This window comes from Peromyscus leucopus, chromosome 10 (assembly GCF_004664715.2).
Source record: "Peromyscus leucopus breed LL Stock chromosome 10, UCI_PerLeu_2.1, whole genome shotgun sequence".
Taxonomy (NCBI): domain Eukaryota; kingdom Metazoa; phylum Chordata; class Mammalia; order Rodentia; family Cricetidae; genus Peromyscus; species Peromyscus leucopus.
The window spans coordinates 18010606-18030021 of record NC_051071.1 but is presented as its reverse complement, the minus strand read 5'-3'; the positions used below and the strand labels follow the sequence as shown (position 1 = coordinate 18030021).

General features: G+C 42.6%; 1 protein-coding gene across 1 annotated transcript; it reads left to right on the top strand.

Moving 5' to 3' along the window:
* The first annotated feature begins 11785 nt into the window (after positions 1-11785).
* Fbxo48 (F-box protein 48) lies at positions 11786-17150 on the top strand. Its single transcript, XM_028887421.2, is given in 3 exon segments — positions 11786-12249; positions 12252-12505; positions 12966-17150. Coding segments are annotated over 3 exon segments (498 nt in total). The 5' UTR covers positions 11786-12200; the 3' UTR covers positions 13161-17150.
* Positions 17151-19416: the final 2266 nt, after the last annotated feature.

Sequence of the window (19416 nt, the reverse complement as noted above, 5' to 3'; positions counted from 1 at the left end):
GAAACTCAAAGACTGAGAATCTCTTTACTGTTATTTCACAATCGAAAGTGCTATCCAAACCGTATCCCTTTACACCATGATCCAAGTTCCCGGGTAGATGAGGGGGATCGGGAAAAGGGATCTGCCCACATCTGACTGAGGAAAAGAATTGTGCAGGTTGTAAAAAGCAAGGCCAGCATGGGCATCTGAGAGTCATCACTATTGTTTCCCCCTCGAGTTCAAATGATTTCGACCTTACATCCTGGATGCCAGCCCATCCCTGTCTCTCACACCTGATCCCCACCACAGCAGAGAAGGGACTTGGTCTGAGCTCTGAGTCTTGTCCAAAGATCTAGGGCCAGGGCAAGAAGGAGATGGCACTTTATGATTTTGTCTAAATATGTCTTATTTGTGTCTGAGTTTAATTGGAAACAAGTGGACGGCTCAGTTCTTTCTACTTGCACCAAGCTTGGTGGCTGGCACGAGGCAAAGCACTGCAAGGCCTTCCCCACTTAAAGAGAAGAACTGACTGTTTTGTCTGCCTTGATGAAAACACCCTTTGAATTCCTTGAGTCTGTTTTCTCTACTCCTCACAAGCATCAGTCAAGAACAGGATCAACATCCAGATAGTTTATATTCCCCACAGGGTCACTTATGGGGAATGTTTAATTAGAAACTGAGAGAGAAAACTGAGGGTTTAGATCAGATTTTCCCACTAGTGTCTCAATATTCTTTGTTATCAAAAGAGTAGAATTTTTGAAGCAAATGGTCCATTATTTTATTTTCTTCATTAATATGTGAAAAGCCATGAGACTCTGATTAAGAAAAATCCAAAGTAGGCCTCAAATGATAAACTTTCAGCTCTTTAGGGTTTATTTTTATTTGTATGTATGTAAACGTGTGTGCACATGTGTATGCCTTTGGAGGCCAAAAGAGGGCCTAGGGTCCCCTGGATCTGGAATCACAGGTGTCATGAGCACCCAGCGTTAGTGCTGGGAGCTGAACTCCAGTCCTCTGGGAGAGCAGAAAGCATTTCTCAACTGCTGAGCATAAGTGCCGCTCCTTCAGTTCTTTCCTTAGTGTGAGGAGAATACCTGTAAGATTTTTTTTAAGGTTTATTTATTTATTGCCTATACAGTGTTCTGCCTGCATGTATCCCTGCAGGCCAGAAGAGGGCACCAGATCTCATTATAGATGGTTGTGAGTCACCATGTGAACTCAGGTTCCCTGGAAGAGCAGTCAGTGCTCTTAACCTCTGAGCCATCTCTCCAGCTCCTCGTGTAAGAATTTGAACTTAGAAAAATATATGACAGTTTGAATAAAGTATTGAACATCCATCAGGAGCCCACGTTCTTTCTGCATCAGAACACACATCCAGCACACAGCATCTGACACAGCTATAATATATTCTAGGAAAGAGCAAAGTCTGAAAGGAAGTATATTTCCTGCTATTAGGAACACATGTCAGAGCTTGTCTTCCATCACTGCTCAGATTCTATCACTCTGGGTCATTTCCCAAAGTTCTGGGGAAATTCAAAGACAGTGCCACCTGAGGCTTCCATCTACCTTAGGCTGCCTGAAGTAGTTTTCTTTAAAAAAAAAAAAATTTAAGTTCAAGAATTATAGGACACCCCCCATGTATATGTGTGTGTGTGTGTGTGTGAGAGAGAGAGAGAGACAGAGACAGAGAGAGAGAGAGACAGAGAGAGACTTCAAAGGGAAGTCTCTGCTCACTGTCTATTACAGCAATGTTGGGGGATGGTGAAGTTACTGTCTTCAAGATGTGATAAGAAACCCAAATGAGATCAGCCGGTGCTTCTTAGGGCTACCTGACATGACTATAATTGAGAAGTCCAGCTCACAGGGGGCAGAAGGTAGGGCATCTTTACTATTGCAAAGAATTGAGATTCTCGAAACATGTCTGGGAAAAAGAAGTGGCCTTACCCAACGTCACATACATTCAGACCTCAAGCCCAATGTGTAGCAGGAATCTTAAAAGTTCTTATTAATAAAATCAAACCCGAGGCAAGTTATTGGGGTCATGCTGGTATATCAGAGAGACAGAGCAAGCAAGCTATCTCACTCGCCGATCCTCAGCTGTTTGTCTCTCAGACTGAAGCTTCTGAGTCTTACAATGAATCTCAGCTGAACTGTATTGCTCCAAAGCCTGATGCTTACCAGCCATGCTTAACCAGCCAAATGCTTAACAGCAAATGCTTCTAGTTTCTGTCTCACGCCTTATATTTTTTGCTTTCTACATCACTCCTAGGATTAAAGCTGCTTTCTGGATTAAGCGTGTCAATCTTCTATTTAATGTGGCTTGAACTCAGAGATCAGATTTTCTCTCTGGATCTAATTTTGATGCATTTTCTACTTTGTATTAGTGCTGTTTTTTACAGATAAATTTATTAAGTACACAATATGCGAAACAATACAAACCAATGCATTGTGAATTTAAGGGAAAACGTGGTACGCAAAAGGGTTAAAATCCGGGGTCTCTTGTCAGCCTTCATAGCAAATGCTGTGCTGAGCTCCTGCTGCCCTGCTGGTGAGAGCCTTCCAGTAGATGCTGGGGTGAGGAGCCCTCTCCCTTCTCGTGGCCCCCTGATTTCCTTGTCTTTCTGTGCTTTCTGTGCTTGCTCACTTCCAACCTATCCCTTTGGATGTAACTTACTTCGTGGAGAGACGAAGAGAAGGACATGAGCATCAGGGAAGAGGACAGGGGAAGAGACTGAGAAGGAGAAGCATTAAAAGAAGGAACTTGGGGAAGAAAGGAAGGAACGTAAGTTTAAGGCAAACCTACTTTGGGGCAGGTACAGCAGTAGAAAATTTTTAATATCTCACCTGTCACCAGAAAATGTTCGTTTGGAGGACCAGGAAATCTGCTGTAAGACAGTGTCTCCTAGAAATGACAGGGACACCTTCGCCCATAAATCAACAATATGACTAGCTAAATAAGACCCAAAGATGACACCAATAGACAGCTAACATGATGGTGGAAGATCTCACAGGACCCCACCCCTAGGCAAAGAGCTATAGGCAACCAAGGAATACAGAGAATGTGAGAATTAGTGTTCTCCAAAGATGAACTGCTAATTGGTTATCCAGTACCAAGTAGTCAGCCCTGAACTTGTATGCCCCAAAGAAGTAACACTAAGCAGGCTGAGCAGTTTACACATTTAGGTGTGTGTGTATGTGTGTGTGACAATAATACAAGAAGGTCATGATTTCAAGAGGAAGTAGGGGAATAGTACATGGGAGGGACTGAATTTAGGAAGGGTAAGGGGGAAATGATGCAATTATATTTTAATTAAAAATAAAAAAATAAATTAAATAAAAAAAAATAAGGTCCCAGGCAGTGGTGGTGAATGCCTTTAATCCCAACACTTGGGAGGCAGAGGCAGGTGGATCTCTGAGTTTGAGGCCAGCCTCTCCTACAAAGTGAGTTCCAGGACAGCCAGGGCTGTTACACAGAGAAACCCTGTCTTGAAAAACCACAAAATAAAAAAAAAATAAGTAAGTAAAACAAAATAAAAATCTCTAAGAAAATATATGGAAATGAATAAGTGTTTAGAAGAGGCACGGCCCATGTTTTTTGACATTTTTATCTCAGCATAAATGGCAGTGTGTTTGTCAGAATAATATATGAATACAGACATCCAGTGCCTTCCAAGGTGCCCAACCAATGCCGATGTTTCTTTAAATATAGTCTTCAACGAAGCTGCAGCATGTCACAGGCAGCTTCACGTTAGAGCACACTGTAATGCATCAATACATTGATAAAAACGGACATTTTCAAACACTCAGTTTTTAGTCTTCCCATCTATGAGTGTAATAATTCGCATATTAACTTTTAACTAAATAAATAAATAAAAAAGAATGTCATAGTTTTGATGACACTCACCACTCCTCCTAACGCCTCTCAGATTCACTCCCTCCCACCCTCCCACCCCCAGCTCTCCTACTCATCTTTTCCTTCTCACTCTCATGCATCCATCGACTCCAATTAGGTCTGCCATTGACTTCTGGGTGTGGCACTGTCCACGGGTGCTTGCTTGACCTACCAGATGACGCACCCCGTAAACTGACACACACCCCCCAAGCCATAGGCCATCTTTAACTCCTCAGTTAGGGGTCGAGGCCCTTGAACTAGCCCCCCATTCCTGCACGCTAGAATGCTGACTGACTTGACCTATTTAGTGTAGGTCTTGCGCAGGCAACCACAGCTGCTGGAAGTTTGTAAGTGCTGCAGCTCTGTGCAGTCCATAAAACTAAATTTAACACTGTTACTAAACTTAGATCTTGGCGAAGGGAAGGGGGGAGACCAATAGGTGAATGGTGCCCTCTGCTGGTTAACAGCAGCATGTCCAGCATAAAGTTTAGCCAAAGGAAAGGAGGCAGATATGGCAGGTTCAGAAATTTTCTAAGGGAGTATGCACTCAAAAATAACAAGGAATTCCAGCCTGCAACGACAGAGCAAGAACACTGCTTACTAGCTTGCTTTTCATGGCTTGTTCAGTTTGTTCCTTACACAACCCAGGACCACAATGGACTCGGCCCTCCCACATGGACCTTTAATCAAGAAAATATCACCACAGATTTGCCCACAGGCCAATCTGAGTGAGGCAATTCTTCATTTGAGGTTCCTCTTTCCTTGTATTTCTGTCTCATAGCTTCTATAGAAAACTGAGCTCATTTTTGTGCCAGCTAGTGGGATGTGGTTTGGGTCAGAATTATCTACTCCTTATGAGAGTAGCTCCCTTCCCTCAGCTCTCACCCCAAGGTCAGTTCCTCTCAATGAGTCTCCGGTTTATCTCAGACATTAGCTGGGAATGTGGACAATAACTCACACTAGGTAATCAACTTTATTTTATTTTATTTTTTATTTAAGACTTTTTTATTCATTTTACGACCAACCTCTCATCCCTCCTCTCACTCACCTCTTCTACCCCCACAAACACACACCCCTCATCCCTTCCTCCAAAAGGATAAGGTCTCCCATGGGGAGTCAGCAAATCCTGGCACATTCAGTTGAGGCAGGACCAAGCCCCTCCCCCGGCATCAAGGCTGTGCAAGGTGTCCCACCATAGGCACTGGGCTTCAAAAAGCCAGCTCATGCACCAGGGATAGTGCCAGGGGCCCCTCAAACAGATAAAGCTACACAACTGTCTTCTGTATGCAAAGGGCCTAGTCCAGTCCCATACAAGCTCCACAGCTGTTGGTCTAAAGTTCATGAGTTCTTATGAGCTTGGTTCAGCTGTCTCTGTAGATTTCCCATTCGTGATCTTGATGCCCCTTGCTCATAGAATCCCTCTTCCCTCTCTTCGACAGGACTCCGGGATCTCGGCCTGATGCTTGGCTGTGGATCTCTGCATCTGCTTCCCTCAGTTTCTAGATGAAGGCTCTGTGATGACAGTTAGGGTGTGCACCAATCTGAGGTAATCTGTGGTGATATTTTATTTGTATGTTAATAAATAAAGCATGCCTGGAGATCAAGGGGGAAAAGGCCAGCCATTTTTAAGTAAACATAGAAGTCAGGCAGTGGTAGCACATGCCCTTAATCAGCTCACATGGCAGGCAGGGTCTCTGTGTGTTCAAGGTCACACTGGGAACAGAGCGAAGAGTGGTGACACACGCCTTTAATCCCAGTACCAACCATAGAGACCTGGAGGTCTGTACAGACAGGCAGTAAAAAAAAAGAAGTGAGGTAGCTGGGCTAAGAGCCAATGAGAGGGCAGAACAGCAAGGCAATAAAGGCACAGGCTAGACAGGAAGTAGCTCCCTTTTGGTAGCTGCAGAGCTGGAGAGGTAAGGTTGGTGGCTGTCACTATTTCCCTAGTCTGTAGGGCCCCTATATTTGGTTCTGTGTTCTTTACTTAATAAGACTGCTTAGAAATTCATCTATAGTAATCAACTCTTAAATGTGTCTTCCCAGTTGAGTCAAGGTTTCTGGAATCTATAACAAGATGTATTGAGTTTCCCTGTCAAGAAGACTGTTACTTACCCTGGGGTGTCCCCTGTGATGGATGCTCTCTGCCAAGGGTAAGGTGAACAAGTGCCTCTTAGCTTCAGCCTCTTTATAATCAGAGACTTAGAGACTGTCCAACTAAAAGTAGTAAGGTTGAAACAAGCAAAAGAAGTTATAGAGACTAGAAGAAGGACTGGCAATGGGGATAAACACTGAATCCTAGCAAACAAAGACTCTGAAAACAAAAATAAAATGTTCAGCTAGAAAAGATCTCCCATGCTCATGGATTAACATAGTAAAACTGGCAATCTTACCAAAAGCAATCTACAGATTCAATGCAATCCCCATCAAAATCCCAACACAATTATTCACAGACCTGGGAAAAACAATACTCAATTTCATATGGAAAAAAAACAGGATAGCCAAAAGAATCCTGTACAATAAAGCAACCTCTGGAGGCATCATGATCACTGACTTTAAGCTCTACTATAGAGCTCCAGTAATAAAAAAGAGCTTGGCATAAAAACTGACATGTGGACCAATGGAATTGAACTGAAGACCCTGACATTAATCTACACACCTATGAACATATGATTTTCAACAAAGAAGCCAAAAACTACACAATGGAAAAAAGAAAGCATCTTCAACAAATAATGCTGGCATAACTGAATGTCAACATGTAGAAGACTGCAAATAGATTCTTATCTGTCACCGTGCACAAAACTTAAGTCCAAGTGAATCAAAAACCTCAACATAAATCCAGTTACTCTGAACGTGATATAAGAGAAAGTGGGAAGTAGTCTTGAACACATTGGCACTTGAGATCACTTCTTAAATATAACACCAGTAGCACAGACACTGAGAGAAACAATCAATCAATGGGACCTCTTGAAACTAAGAAGCTTTTGTAGGGCAAAGGACATGGTCAAAAAGGCAAAGCAACAGCCTACAGAATGGGAAAAGGTCTTCACCAACCCCACATCTGACAGAGGGCTAATATCCAGAACTTATAAAGAACTCAAGAAATTAGACATCGAAATACCCAACAGTCCAATTAAAAATGGTCTATAGAGCTAAACAGAGAATTCTCAACAGAAGAAGCTCAAATGCCTGAAAGACATTAAGGAATTGCTCAACATCCTTAGTCATCAGGGAAATGCAAATCAAAACGACTCTGAGATACCATCTTACACCCATCAGAATGGCTAAGATCAAAAACACTGAAGACAGCTTATGCTGGAGAGGATGTGGAGCAAGGGCAACACTCCTGCACTGTTGGTGGGAATGCAAACTTGTACAGCCACTTTGGAAATCAATATGGCGCTTTCTTAGAAAATTGGGAATCAATCTTCCTCAAGACCCAGCTATACCACTCTTGAGCATATACTCAAGGAATGTTCAATCATACCACAAGGACACATGCTCACCTATGTTCATAGCAGCATTATTTGTAATAGCCAGAACCTGGAAACAACCTAGATGCCCTTCAACTGAAGAATGGATAAATAAAATGTGGCACATATACACAGTGGAGTAGTACTCAGCAGAAAAAAAAAAAAAAAAAAAAAAAAAAAAAAAAAAAAAACGACATCATGAGGTTTGCAGGCAAATGGATGGAACTAGAAAAAATCATCCTGAGTGAGGTAACCCAGACTCAGAAAGACAAACATGGTATGTACTCACTCATAAGTGGATACTAGATGCAAAGCAAAAGATAACCAGACTGCAACTCACAACTCCAGGGAGGCTACCTAGTAAAAAGGACCCTAAGAAAGACACAGGGATCGCCCAATGACAGAGAAATGTATGAGATCTACATGAGCAAACTGGAGGTTGGGGGGGGGGGTCGTGTAATGGAGGACAAAGGTCAGGGGAAAGAGAGCTTATGGGAGCGGGAGGTCCCAGCTAGCTCAGGAGCAGAGTGGGAGAACAGGGAGGGAGATACCATGATGAATGAAGACCCCAGGGGAATAGGAAGAAGCAGAGAGCTAGAGAGGTCTCCAGAAATCCACAAAGATACCTTCACTGTAGACTACTGGCCGTGGTCGAGAGACTGCCTAAGCTGACCTGCTCTGGTGATCAGATGGCCGAACACCCTAGCTGTCATGATAGAACTCTCATCCAGTGTCTGATGGAAGCAGATGCAGAGATCCACGGCCAAGCCCCAGGTGGAGCTCCAGGAGTCCAATTGGCGAGAGAGAGGAGGGATTGTATGATTGAGAGATATTGAGACCATGATTGGAAAAAGCACAGGGACAAATAGCCAAACTAGTGGAAACACACGAACTGTGATCCAATAGCTGAGGAGCCCCCATGGAACTGGACCAGGCCCTCTGGATAAGTGAGACAGTTGGTTAGCTTGAAATGTTTGGGAGGCCCCCAGGCAGTGGGACTGGGACCTGTCCTTGGTGCAGGAGCTGACTCTTTGGAGTCTGGGGCCTAGCCTTGGTGTAGGGAGGAGGGGACTGGACCTGCCTAGGCTGAGTCTACCAGGCCTGGCTGACTCCCCAGGGGAGGCCTTGCCTTGGAAGAGGTGGGAATGGGGGGTGGGTTGGGAGGAAGGGCTGGGGGTGGGAGGAGGGAGGACCCAGGAATCCATGGCTGATATGTGAAATTAAGTTAATTATAAAATACAAATTTTTAAAAAAAATAAAAATCAAAATAAAATGTTCAGCCAACTTAATAACCCCACAAGCAGGGAGGTTTACGATTCCACAGTATGTATCTGTCTCGGTAGTCTTTGATATTTCACTATAGCTTTTGCTAGATGCTACTACATAGAGTACATACTGCATTGAGAGCCAAGCTTCCCCAGGCAGCTCCCTCCAACGTTTACAATAAAGAAGCTAAGGAAAGGAATAACACGATCTAAATAACACGATTTAAATAACATTTAAACATTTAAATAATCACCTGTCCAAGAAAAAAAAAAATTAACACTACGTGAACTTCTAACTTTTCAGCAGCCTTAACCATGAAAGCATGGCAAAGATGGGGCGCCTAGGGGGGAAGGGAGCTCCTCCCGTGGAGGAAGAGCCTATGAGCTCAGACCCTCCGCCTCCTCTCAGAACTTTCTAGCAACAAAAACACATTGGGAGTCCCGCCCTTGGGAGTCCCGCCCACGCTGTAGCTGTCATCTGTCACTCAGCGGGGACTCTGGACCTTGTAGTCACTAGCCGCCTTTCATTTCTTCCCTTTCGGTGATGAAACCCAGGAAAAACTACCAAGCCCAGAAGGCACCGCGCGCCCCGGAGTAGGAGGAGCGGAGAGCGAGAGGGCGGGACTCGGAGGCCGCCCGGAAAGGATTCAAATTCCCAGGACTGAAATCGCGGGAGGAGCCGGCTCAGCGCCTTTAGGTAGGAGAGACTGCCCCGTCCTTCCCGGGACCGGGGCCTGAGTGCTCGATGGAGGTCAGTTGTTCGATTCTTCGGTCGGCACCGCCGTCGCAGCACATAGGGATGCGATTGCGCTCGGCCCGACCGGCTTGGGCTCCCCGAGAACCAGTCTTGCCGGTTGATGCTCTGCTCTGCTCCCCTGCTCCCAGAGACATTCATTTGACAGGGATCTAGTCTTGCCGGGCGGTGCTCTTGCTCTGCTCCCCTACTCCTAGATACATTCATTTGACAGGGATCTAGTCATGCCGGGTGATGCTCTTGCTCCGCTCCCCTACTCCCAGAGACGTTTGACAGGGATCTAGTCATGCCGAGCGGTGCTCTTGCTCTGCTCCCCTACTCCTAGAGACATTTGACAGGGATCTAGTCATACCGGGCGGTGCTCTTGCTCTGCTCCCCTACTCCTAGATACATTCATTTGACAGGGATCTAGTCTTGCCGGGGGGTGCTCTTGCTCTGCTCCCCTACTCCTAGATACATTCATTTGACAGGGATCTAGTCATGCCGGGTGATGCTCTTGCTCCGCTCCCCTACTCCCAGAGACGTTTGACAGGGATCTAGTCATGCCGAGCGGTGCTCTTGCTCTGCTCCCCTACTCCTGGAGACATTTGACAGGGATCTAGTCATACCGGGCGGTGCTCTTGCTCTGCTCCCCTACTCCTAGATACATTCATTTGACAGGATCTAGTCTTGCGGGGGTGCTCTTCTGCTCCCCTACTCCTAGATACATTTGACAGGGATCTAGTCATGCCGGGCGATGCTCTTGCTCTGCTCCCCTACTCCTAGAGACGTTTGACAGGAGTGGGTAGAGGGGCTGGAGATGGCCCAGAGGTTGCTAGCACTGCCCGATCTTCCGGATCTTCCCGAGGACCCAGATTTACTTCCCGACACCCACAGAGGGGGCTCGCCACTGTCTGTTCCTCCAGTTCCGGGATCCGACGCCCCGGTCTGGCTTCACTTAGTAGTTGGGCGAGGTTGGTTCAAAAAGAAGAGGCATAAATAGGATAGTTTTCCAAGCATCCAACAGAAATGATTTAGAAGATTCCTAGTGAGCTTTTTGGGAAGATGACCAAGGAACCACAGAATGTTCACTTGAAAAACTTCTGCCTCTTGTGGAATTCCTTTGGCAGAAAGAAGCATTTTGTTCCTAATGAGAAGCTAGGAGAAACGTTTGAATAAAACGTTTTTGGAATGAAACTTCTAAAAGGAGTTTCTTTCCAAAAATGCTGCTTTGGCTTTGGTTTGTTTCAGTAGCGGAAGGGGAGGTGGTTCATTGCAAATATTTGATCTTGTGTTTTTTGGCGTGTTTTGCCCACCAAGTTGCTTTCTATTTTGCAGAGCCATCTAGTGGAAGCCCCCTGTTCAGTACAGACGTCACAATTCCAATCACAACCAATTTGTATCATAAACAGCCTATCCAAAGCCAGTCACCATGATTCGGTAACTAAAAAAACTTGAGGAGTACATCTGGAAAAGGGGATTGTTATTAGCTGAGTGAAGAGATACGTAGATGTACTTCAACTTCCTGTTGTACCCCGATTCCCTATTATAAAGGGACGCGTAAATAGTATAGACAGATTGTAGATAAACACAAATTGTCTTTATACTGAAAAGTAGCTCAAGGGTGATGTACCCAGCCATGCCTCCAAAAGTTTGCACTGTGGTCTTGGAGAACATTAGCTGAAATCGGGCTTTAAGTCCATAGCCATATGCTATTCCTAGCTGAATTATGAACTATTTAGACTATCGTTGTCACTGATAGATTCAGGGACAGTCATCCTTAGCTCAAAATTATTCACATACAATAGATTCATTTCTAAAACACTACCCTTAAAGCTTAATTGAATATACGAGACTGTGTAACTATAACCAGGATTTCATCCTCGTCCGTTTTGGCTAAATTTATGTCAAAAGCAAGCACCTGTCCATTTCATCCAAGTAATTAAACAGTCGTTATATAAATTACTAAAAATCCAGCAGGTTTGTGATTAAGTCGGATTGGAGGTGGTAAGCTCAATGTTAAAGCACCAGTTCACACACACATACTTTCAATAAATATTTGAACGTGTCCTTAAAGTAGCCATTATCACTAAACTCTGTAAATACATACACATAATGTGGAGAATCACTTCCCTTTTTTATATTAAGGAAATTTTTTTGTTCATTTTACACACCAATCAAAGATCCCCCTCTTCCCTCCTCCTGCCCACCCCAGCCTCCCCTCCCAACCCATCCCTCACTCCCACCCACAAGAAGGCAAGGCCTCCCATGGGGAGGCACATCCAATAGAAGCAGATCCAAGCCCCTCCCCCGCCTCAAGGCTGCACAAGGTGTCCCATCATAGGTAATGGACTCCAAAAAGCCCCCTCATGCACCAGGATGGATTCTGATCCTACTACCATCACCACCACCCTGCCCCCAAAACAGATCAAGCTGCACAACTGTCTCGCCTTGCAGAGGGCCCAGGTAGGCTCCACAGCCATTGATTCAACTTTCATGAGTTCCCTTTTTTAGAGGTAATGTTTTCTGGGAGCAGCAAGAAATAGAATGTGTAGAAACAACCATATTTGCTAAAGGCAAAAGAAGGGAACATATTTCTTGTCTCCTATGGACAATTCAGATATGCAGCCACTTGTTTAATTCACTCCGCCTGTCTATCTTCACGAAATACAAGAGAGACACGGCACAGGCTCTGTCTTGCAGATGGAGAGACTGAAGTCAAGAAAAGTAAAGTTCTATAAATCATATCTCAGAACTTTCTGACTCAGAATAGAACGTGCGGTTTGGTCCGAAAAGGCTGAGTGTATTTAAACTTTGCCCTGTAGGTTACATATGAAGACAGCTGACTAAAATATCAAACTATGAAGGAAACTTCCACGAGGAACAATAATTTCAAAGTTCCTAGTACAGAATGAATTCTGCAGATGCTGAATGGGGAAGAGCATCCAGTCAAGGTGACTTTGTTGAGCGGCTGCCTCCAGAGGTCACCGTTAAAATCTTCAACCAGCTAGACATTCAGAGTTTATGCAGAGCGTCTGAGACATGCAGGCGTTGGAATCTCACAATAAAGAACAGTGACGAGATCTGGAAACTTCACTGCTTGACCGCAAGAGCTGTGTGCCAAAGAGAAATAGATGATGACAGAAAAAGTGGTTATACCTGGAGGGTGAGTTTAACCTTTTCAGTTTGTTGTGGTTTGAGCGGGGTTGTTGTAGCATAGTGAAGAGAATTCTATAATTCTGCTTAGTGTACTACACAGAGTGTGTTGACTATAGAGAAGGTCAGAGTGGAATCATGATGTTCTCTCTACTTGCAATTGTCTCCACACTGCCTACCCCCAAGCCTTGTATACCTCTCAGATCCTGAAGTCAAGAACTTTCCTTGTTAAGCAGAAGGGAGGTGAAGAAGTCCATTTCATTTATTCTACCTTATGAAAACAGTACATCCAAAGGGCTGCTCTCTGCATATACACTAATCCATACAAGCGCACATGAATTTATTAGTGTGATTATATGTTTATTTCCTTGTCAGTCAACTCAGTTCTGTGAATGAGTTTCTCTGCTCAGACATACTCACTGGCCAGCCACGCTGCCAGAGTTTTGAATGATGATGTCTATCCCTTTCAGGAAACATTCCTAAGAAATTACCAGAAGAGTAAAGTGAAACGTGAGTGGCTAAGTGGCAGATACAGCAACATACGTTCTCCCGAGAACCTGCCAGAAAAATCCATGTGCCCAATGGACGCAGATACATGGGGGGAAATTCTAGAAGCAGAACTGAAAAGAGAAGTTGAAAAATCGCAGTATCCCTCGTGGCTTTGATGGTACATGATAAAATGACTCAGACTGCAGGAGACTTTAAAATCTGGTCATGTTTTTCTCAGCTTTTTAAAAATATCTAGCACTTAAAAGAAAACAAAGTTGAATGTGAAGCTTTGTTTGTATTTTGCACTTTGAAAAAATTTTCAGGTTTTATGCTGTGAGAAATCATGAAATGTTATTTTTATAAGAAATAATAGAGTAATAGATTTTGAAATGTATTGTTTCATATATTGGTGTTAGACTATTGTATTACTTTAAGTGGTGCAATTTATTGTTATTTTCTATTTAATCCTTCAACAATTCAGAGGCTACCTGAAGAAACCTATTTAAAGACTCATTATAAATAAGTACATTTATCTCATTTATAGCAAGTGAGATCGGTTGCAATATACGTAAACTAATAATAAAATTGCACATTAATAACTTTACAGTTTTTACTTAAGTGGAACAGATTGAATTGTCAAATAATGAAAACTATTTTAAAATGTGTTAAACCTAAGGTTTATTTAAACTTGATCTAATCTTGGAGCTGAAACTCTTAGGTTAAGATTTACATTATTTTTTACATTAGTCTCAAAGGCTGAGAATGTGTGAAAAGCTTCAGAATATTTGACAGGACAATGAGAACCACCAAAGGCTGTGTTTTCCTTAGTCAGCTGCATTCCAACACCCTGATAGCGCCACCTAGTGGACTTTTAGATGCTTCTCCTTACTTAACAAGAAAATGTGTTCTCCAAGCACTATTTGATCTCGTTAAAGTGTATCTTTGTAGGGAGAGAATCTTTTTTCAACTTTGTTTCTCTTTTTTCATAAAAGGAGATTATGTAGCGACATTTCCTCTACCAGGTTATCCCACCTGAATCTGTAAACCATAGTAAAAAGTGTCTACAAATATGGTTATTTGTATGGGGTTTCTATAGTTATTATTCCTTACCATTCTGTTGTTATGATAAAGCATCATGACCAAAAACAGCTTATGGAAGAAGGAGTTTATTTAGCTTATCGTTCCGGAGCAGGAAAAGTCCATCACTTCAAAGGAAGAAGTAGCAAGCATGGAGGCTAGAGTCGGAAGCTGAGAAATCACATCCTCAGCAAAGAGCATGAAGCAGAGATAGTCAACTAGAGGTAGGCGAGGCTTTAAGCTCTCAAAGCCTTGCCCCAGTGACACTTACTTCCTCCAGCAAGGCTGCATCTCCTAAACCTCCCCAAACAGCGCTACCAACCAGAGACCAACAAGTATTCAAATACCGGAGCCCTATGTAGAACATTTCTTATCAAACTACTAGATTTTTTAAATCTAGGAAACCAATGTTTAATAACTAACGATTTAGAAACTAAACAGCCATCAGTCAATGCCTCATCGTATACAAATTATTTTTGTTGCATCACATGGATGATTATCATCTCCTAGTATCTTAAGAGCTGGAAATGATCTTGAAAACCAGGCAGGGCAGTTTCCAGGACTATTCAGTAATTTCCCGTCAGTACACTGAGGTCTCAGAGGCCTGAGTTCAAAAACATCTGTTATAGTAATATATATATCGTAATATATAAATCGTAAGTCAGTACTCTCCTAGGATTGCTGCAATCATTATAAATTCTCCTCAAAGTACAAGACCATCCATAGCCTGTGTCTGTAGTCCTGTTTCTGCCTGCTAGGACAAGATTGATCTAATCCTTCTCTTCGTTTGCTATTTGAATACTTGAAGCCAGCTGGCCTCTCTTCCTATTATCTAATCTCCGTTCCTTCCCGCGGTCACATGCCATCACTTCTAGGCCAAGCAGCACTCTCAGCTGCTCATGCCCTCTTAACAAATGTGTGGTTGGGAAGGAAGCTATCCTGCTGATTTCGTTTAGGAAGAGATCATTCAAAAGCACTTTGAAATCTTGAAAACATGGAAGTGAAGCAGTAACGCGTCTTAATGTATGACAACCACATGTACATGTGGGTGTTGTAGGCTGTCGCCTTTTCCTGCAAATAAAGAATGCCCTAACCTGGGGGTTCACCCTTCTCACTCATGGCCCCCTCTCTGCCGGCCTCTGTGTGCAGTGTGAGACTGGAACGTGACTGAACCCACCTCCTCCTTAAGCTGGAAGACGCCACAGAGAAGTGGGTCCTCAGTCAGAGAATACACATCCAACAGAAAAACAAAGGAAGGGACAAGAGGATTGTGGTGAAGGGTCCAATTCAGCCAGTCCACTTGTCTGAACCCCTACAAATTGCACCAGAAACCCTGCCCTGCCCACAGGGTTTTCCTACTGTTTTCAATGTAACTGTAAAAGTATGGTTTACATTAGTATCTTGGTTTTGCACTAGGAACCCTGCCTGTAGGGCTTCCTTTGCCTATTTTTCAAGTATGTGATACTTGTAGTTTATGTTAGTATCTTTGTTTTAGAGAGCTTAACCCTTGTTTCCTTAGTCCAGCCAGTTTTGTGTCCTGAGGTAATCCCTTGTCTCCGATGGTCTCAGCATCCATTTCCTTCTCTGTCTTCTATAACTTGTTCTTCCCACAGATATTGAAATCGCTACTAAGGCACAAGTAACTTACTTCCTAAATGTCTTTGATACATTTTGGTTGTTAAGTTGTTTGATGCTCGGTTCTTGTAATTCTTCGTTTGGAGGCAAGCATCTCATTTCTCTTTTCACGCTCTAACCAGTCTTTAAATTTCCTTCAGAGACACACCATCTATCCATTACATGTTGCTGTTCATGCAGGTTCAGACTGCGGTCCTCTTCTTACATCCTGAACATCTACTCCCCCATTATCACTGCCATTGTTGGTGCTTGTGGTGTCTGTATCCATGACGCCACATCAGGTTTGCCCATTCTCTTCCAGAAACACCTGTGCCAACCTGTTGGAATCATAGCTAAGTCACTATCACCAGAACTAGAACTTATTAAAGCAAAAGACTAGTTATTCTTTCAGCCTCTAGCCAGGAAAGTGGCCAGGGCTTCTAGGCAGTTAACACTATTTCTGCTTTTCTCATTCTGTGTCCATCCAGCCAAGAATCAGTTCCTCCTGGTTTTGTTAGCTGAATATCTGAGCAGTCCAACCCTTCTCCATATTTTCTCCTCTTCATTACGTCTTGTCCTTATTGAAGTTGACATGGCTAAGATAACCTCCTAACACTGTTGATAGATCCCCCTTCCTGAGAGCCCTCAAATGAGCATGTCCCTTCTAACTTAGATCACTTGATACTTTCAGGTAGAGAATGGCCCTGGAAGGCCAGGGAGGCCTTTAGTGATGCACCCTAGCTTACCCCTGTAGCATTTTCTCTCACAACTTTCCCTTCCGTATCTTTCAGTTCAGTCATACCCAGTAGCATTCGCAGTTACCTGGCCATGCTTGCTCCCTTGCCTCTGCCGCTGTGTGCAGGTTATGTGGGGTTAGACGACACACACACTTTCAGGGTTCTCCCTTCCTCCACCATCAGCTCTTGACTTGGCAAGATCTTCCACCTCTAAACCATCTGAAGCTGTATTGTTCTGGATCACATTATTCTTCTAAAGTTCATATATATCTTTCTTTGTAACATTCTGCTAAAAGCCTTCACACTGTTGAGTTGTCTGTTTGTCTACCTGCCCCTATAAATCGAATTTTTTAGTGACAGGTACCATGTTTTAATTTATTTTTCTGCCCCTTAAACCTTATTTTTATTAAATAAAAATAAATTTTTATTAAATTAAATAAAAATAAGGTTTACTAGTTAAAATTTAGTTATTTATTGTATTATTTTTATACATATGCAGAATGTACAAGAAAAATATATTGTCATTGGATAATATAAAGTATGTAATGTTATAGTAGCAAGTTTACTATTTGTTAGTGGATAAAGATCTATTGAAATGCAAAATATAATTGCTGGAATGTATGAGACAATGTTAAAATGTAGATGATTGTTTTAGTTATCTTTAAAGGTGTAAGTGGAACTTAAAGTTTTTGCTGTATTTTTTAATAAACATTTGAAAATAAATTTAGTTTTAAAATATCACATCCTCATTGTCTTCTGTTATTAGCTACCCCAGTCAATTTCTAATATTACTTTTGCAGGTTAAGTACATAAACCTTAAGTTGTTTTCTGTTTTGTTAAATAAAACAGTTCTTGAATGACAAGCAACTTGACTGACAGCTGCATGGTGAGGGCTTAAAGGGAATACTCATTTATCAGACCAAACCGTCTGTATCTGAGAGCATGAGTGGGTGGAGCCAAAGAGGAAGGGAGGCGTGCCGCATTAGTAGATAAACCACTGTGTGAAGGAAGCAAGATTATTAACAACAAGCTTGAAGGGTTTTTCCAGTGTTTTTCAAAAAATTCATGATCAGTTTGATTTACTATTTAAAAATAAACTTAGAAATCTTTCTCTGTTATTTCTGGTAACCCAGTCTTGGAAAATTATCAGTAGAAAAAATGCATACCTTAAGATACTTGTATATGTATAAACCTAATTTGAAGAATATAGCATATCCTCAACATTTTAATTTCCCTTTTGCTGTGACTTTGTGTTACCTGTTGTCTAAGATTTAAAATGTCCTAACATTATTAGTAAAAATAAGTTGGGTAATAACATCAAGAAACAAACAGAGAAGAGTTTATAAGGTGGGCAATCATTATTTTTATTTAAACCTAAGTTAAAATCCCTAAGATACTAAACAGATGAAATTAGATACAGTAGCCACCATTCCGTGGATGCCTGCTCTGTACCAGGTACTGAGTTTATGGGATGGGAACACTTAGTTCCCCTTCATTTTATGAATTCAGAGCTGAAAGAAAATGATCTTGTAGTATAGCCATTACTACTGTAAGAGTATGTGATGTATGGTGAATGTTCAAGTGAATTTGGATGATATGAATGGTTACTGCTCAAGTGAATTTTAATACTTAGAATGAGCAACTGATGAAGGACCAAGAATGTTATAGTGCCTTTATATTTTGAAAACTTTCAAGCCCACAGGAAAGCAAACATATATATATAAGTATATTAATATATTATATGAGATGATGTTTATATATGTAATATATAATATAGATATCATATATCTATACAATGATGTCTGTATATTTCTATATAGGGACATGTGTATCTACATATAGATATACATATATATATATACACATCATCATATAGATGTGAGTTAACATGTGTTGTTGTTTTTTTTTTGCTGAAATATTTTTTCAAAACTGATCCTTCTGCCCTAAATAGTTCAACATGGATCTCCTAAAGATACTCTCTTATATACACTATCATTATTTCTAAAAGTGCTTGTTCTTTTTCTTTCTTTTTTTTTAAGATTTATTTATTATATATACAGTGTTCAGTCCGCTTGTATGCTTGCTGGCCAGAAGAGGGCGCCAGATCTCATTACAGATGGCTGTGAGCCACCATGTGGTTGCTAGGAATTAAATTCAGGACCTTTGGAAGAGCAGCCAGTGCTCTTAACTGCTGAGCCACCTCTCCAGCCCAAAGTGCTTATTCTTACTATCTAATTTACAATCCATTGAAAAGTTCCCCATGGCCCCCAAAATATCCCTTACGGTTTTTTTAAATTTTGTGTCCAAATAACATTTTGCATCTGGCTATCTGTCTCATCTCTCAGTCTCTCTCATCCTCCCTCCTTCCCTGCGCTTGCTCTCTCTCCCTCCCTCCCTCTCTCTCTCTCTCTCTCTCTCTCTCTCTCTCTCTCTCTCTCTCTCTCTCTCTCTCAACACACACACACACACACCACACACACACACACACACACAGTGGTCTACATAGGCCCCCTAGATGGTATCAGAGAGCCCATAGTGGTAACTGGTCCTCTGAAAGTTCCAGGGCCTCCCGAGGCCAGAAGGTGGTCTTCAGCGAGAACAACCACACTGACTCGGCTCTCCAGAGACCCAGAACTTGGGAGCTGTCCCCTCCCCTCCGCTGATACTTAGGCATGGGGCATTCCACAGGCCAGTTGGTCTTGGCTGTTTGAATGGCCACTCACCTTTCTCTTCACGTGGTGCAACAAGCTCTCCCTTCACTTGTTGGCCCTGGGCACGGGTGGATCCCAGGCTCTTGTCCACTACTGAGACCCAGATCTTCATCTTCTGGACTAACTGCTGTCTCGGTGCTGTCTGGCTCCTTGGGAGGGATCCACGTCTTTATTAGACTGTGTTCTCGAACTGTTGGCTCTCTCACATACTCCAATAGCTCTCCACTGTAGAATTTCCCCCAGCTCTTCCATAAGGCAGGCACGTGGCAGGGAGATCTTGCCTTTCCCTGTCA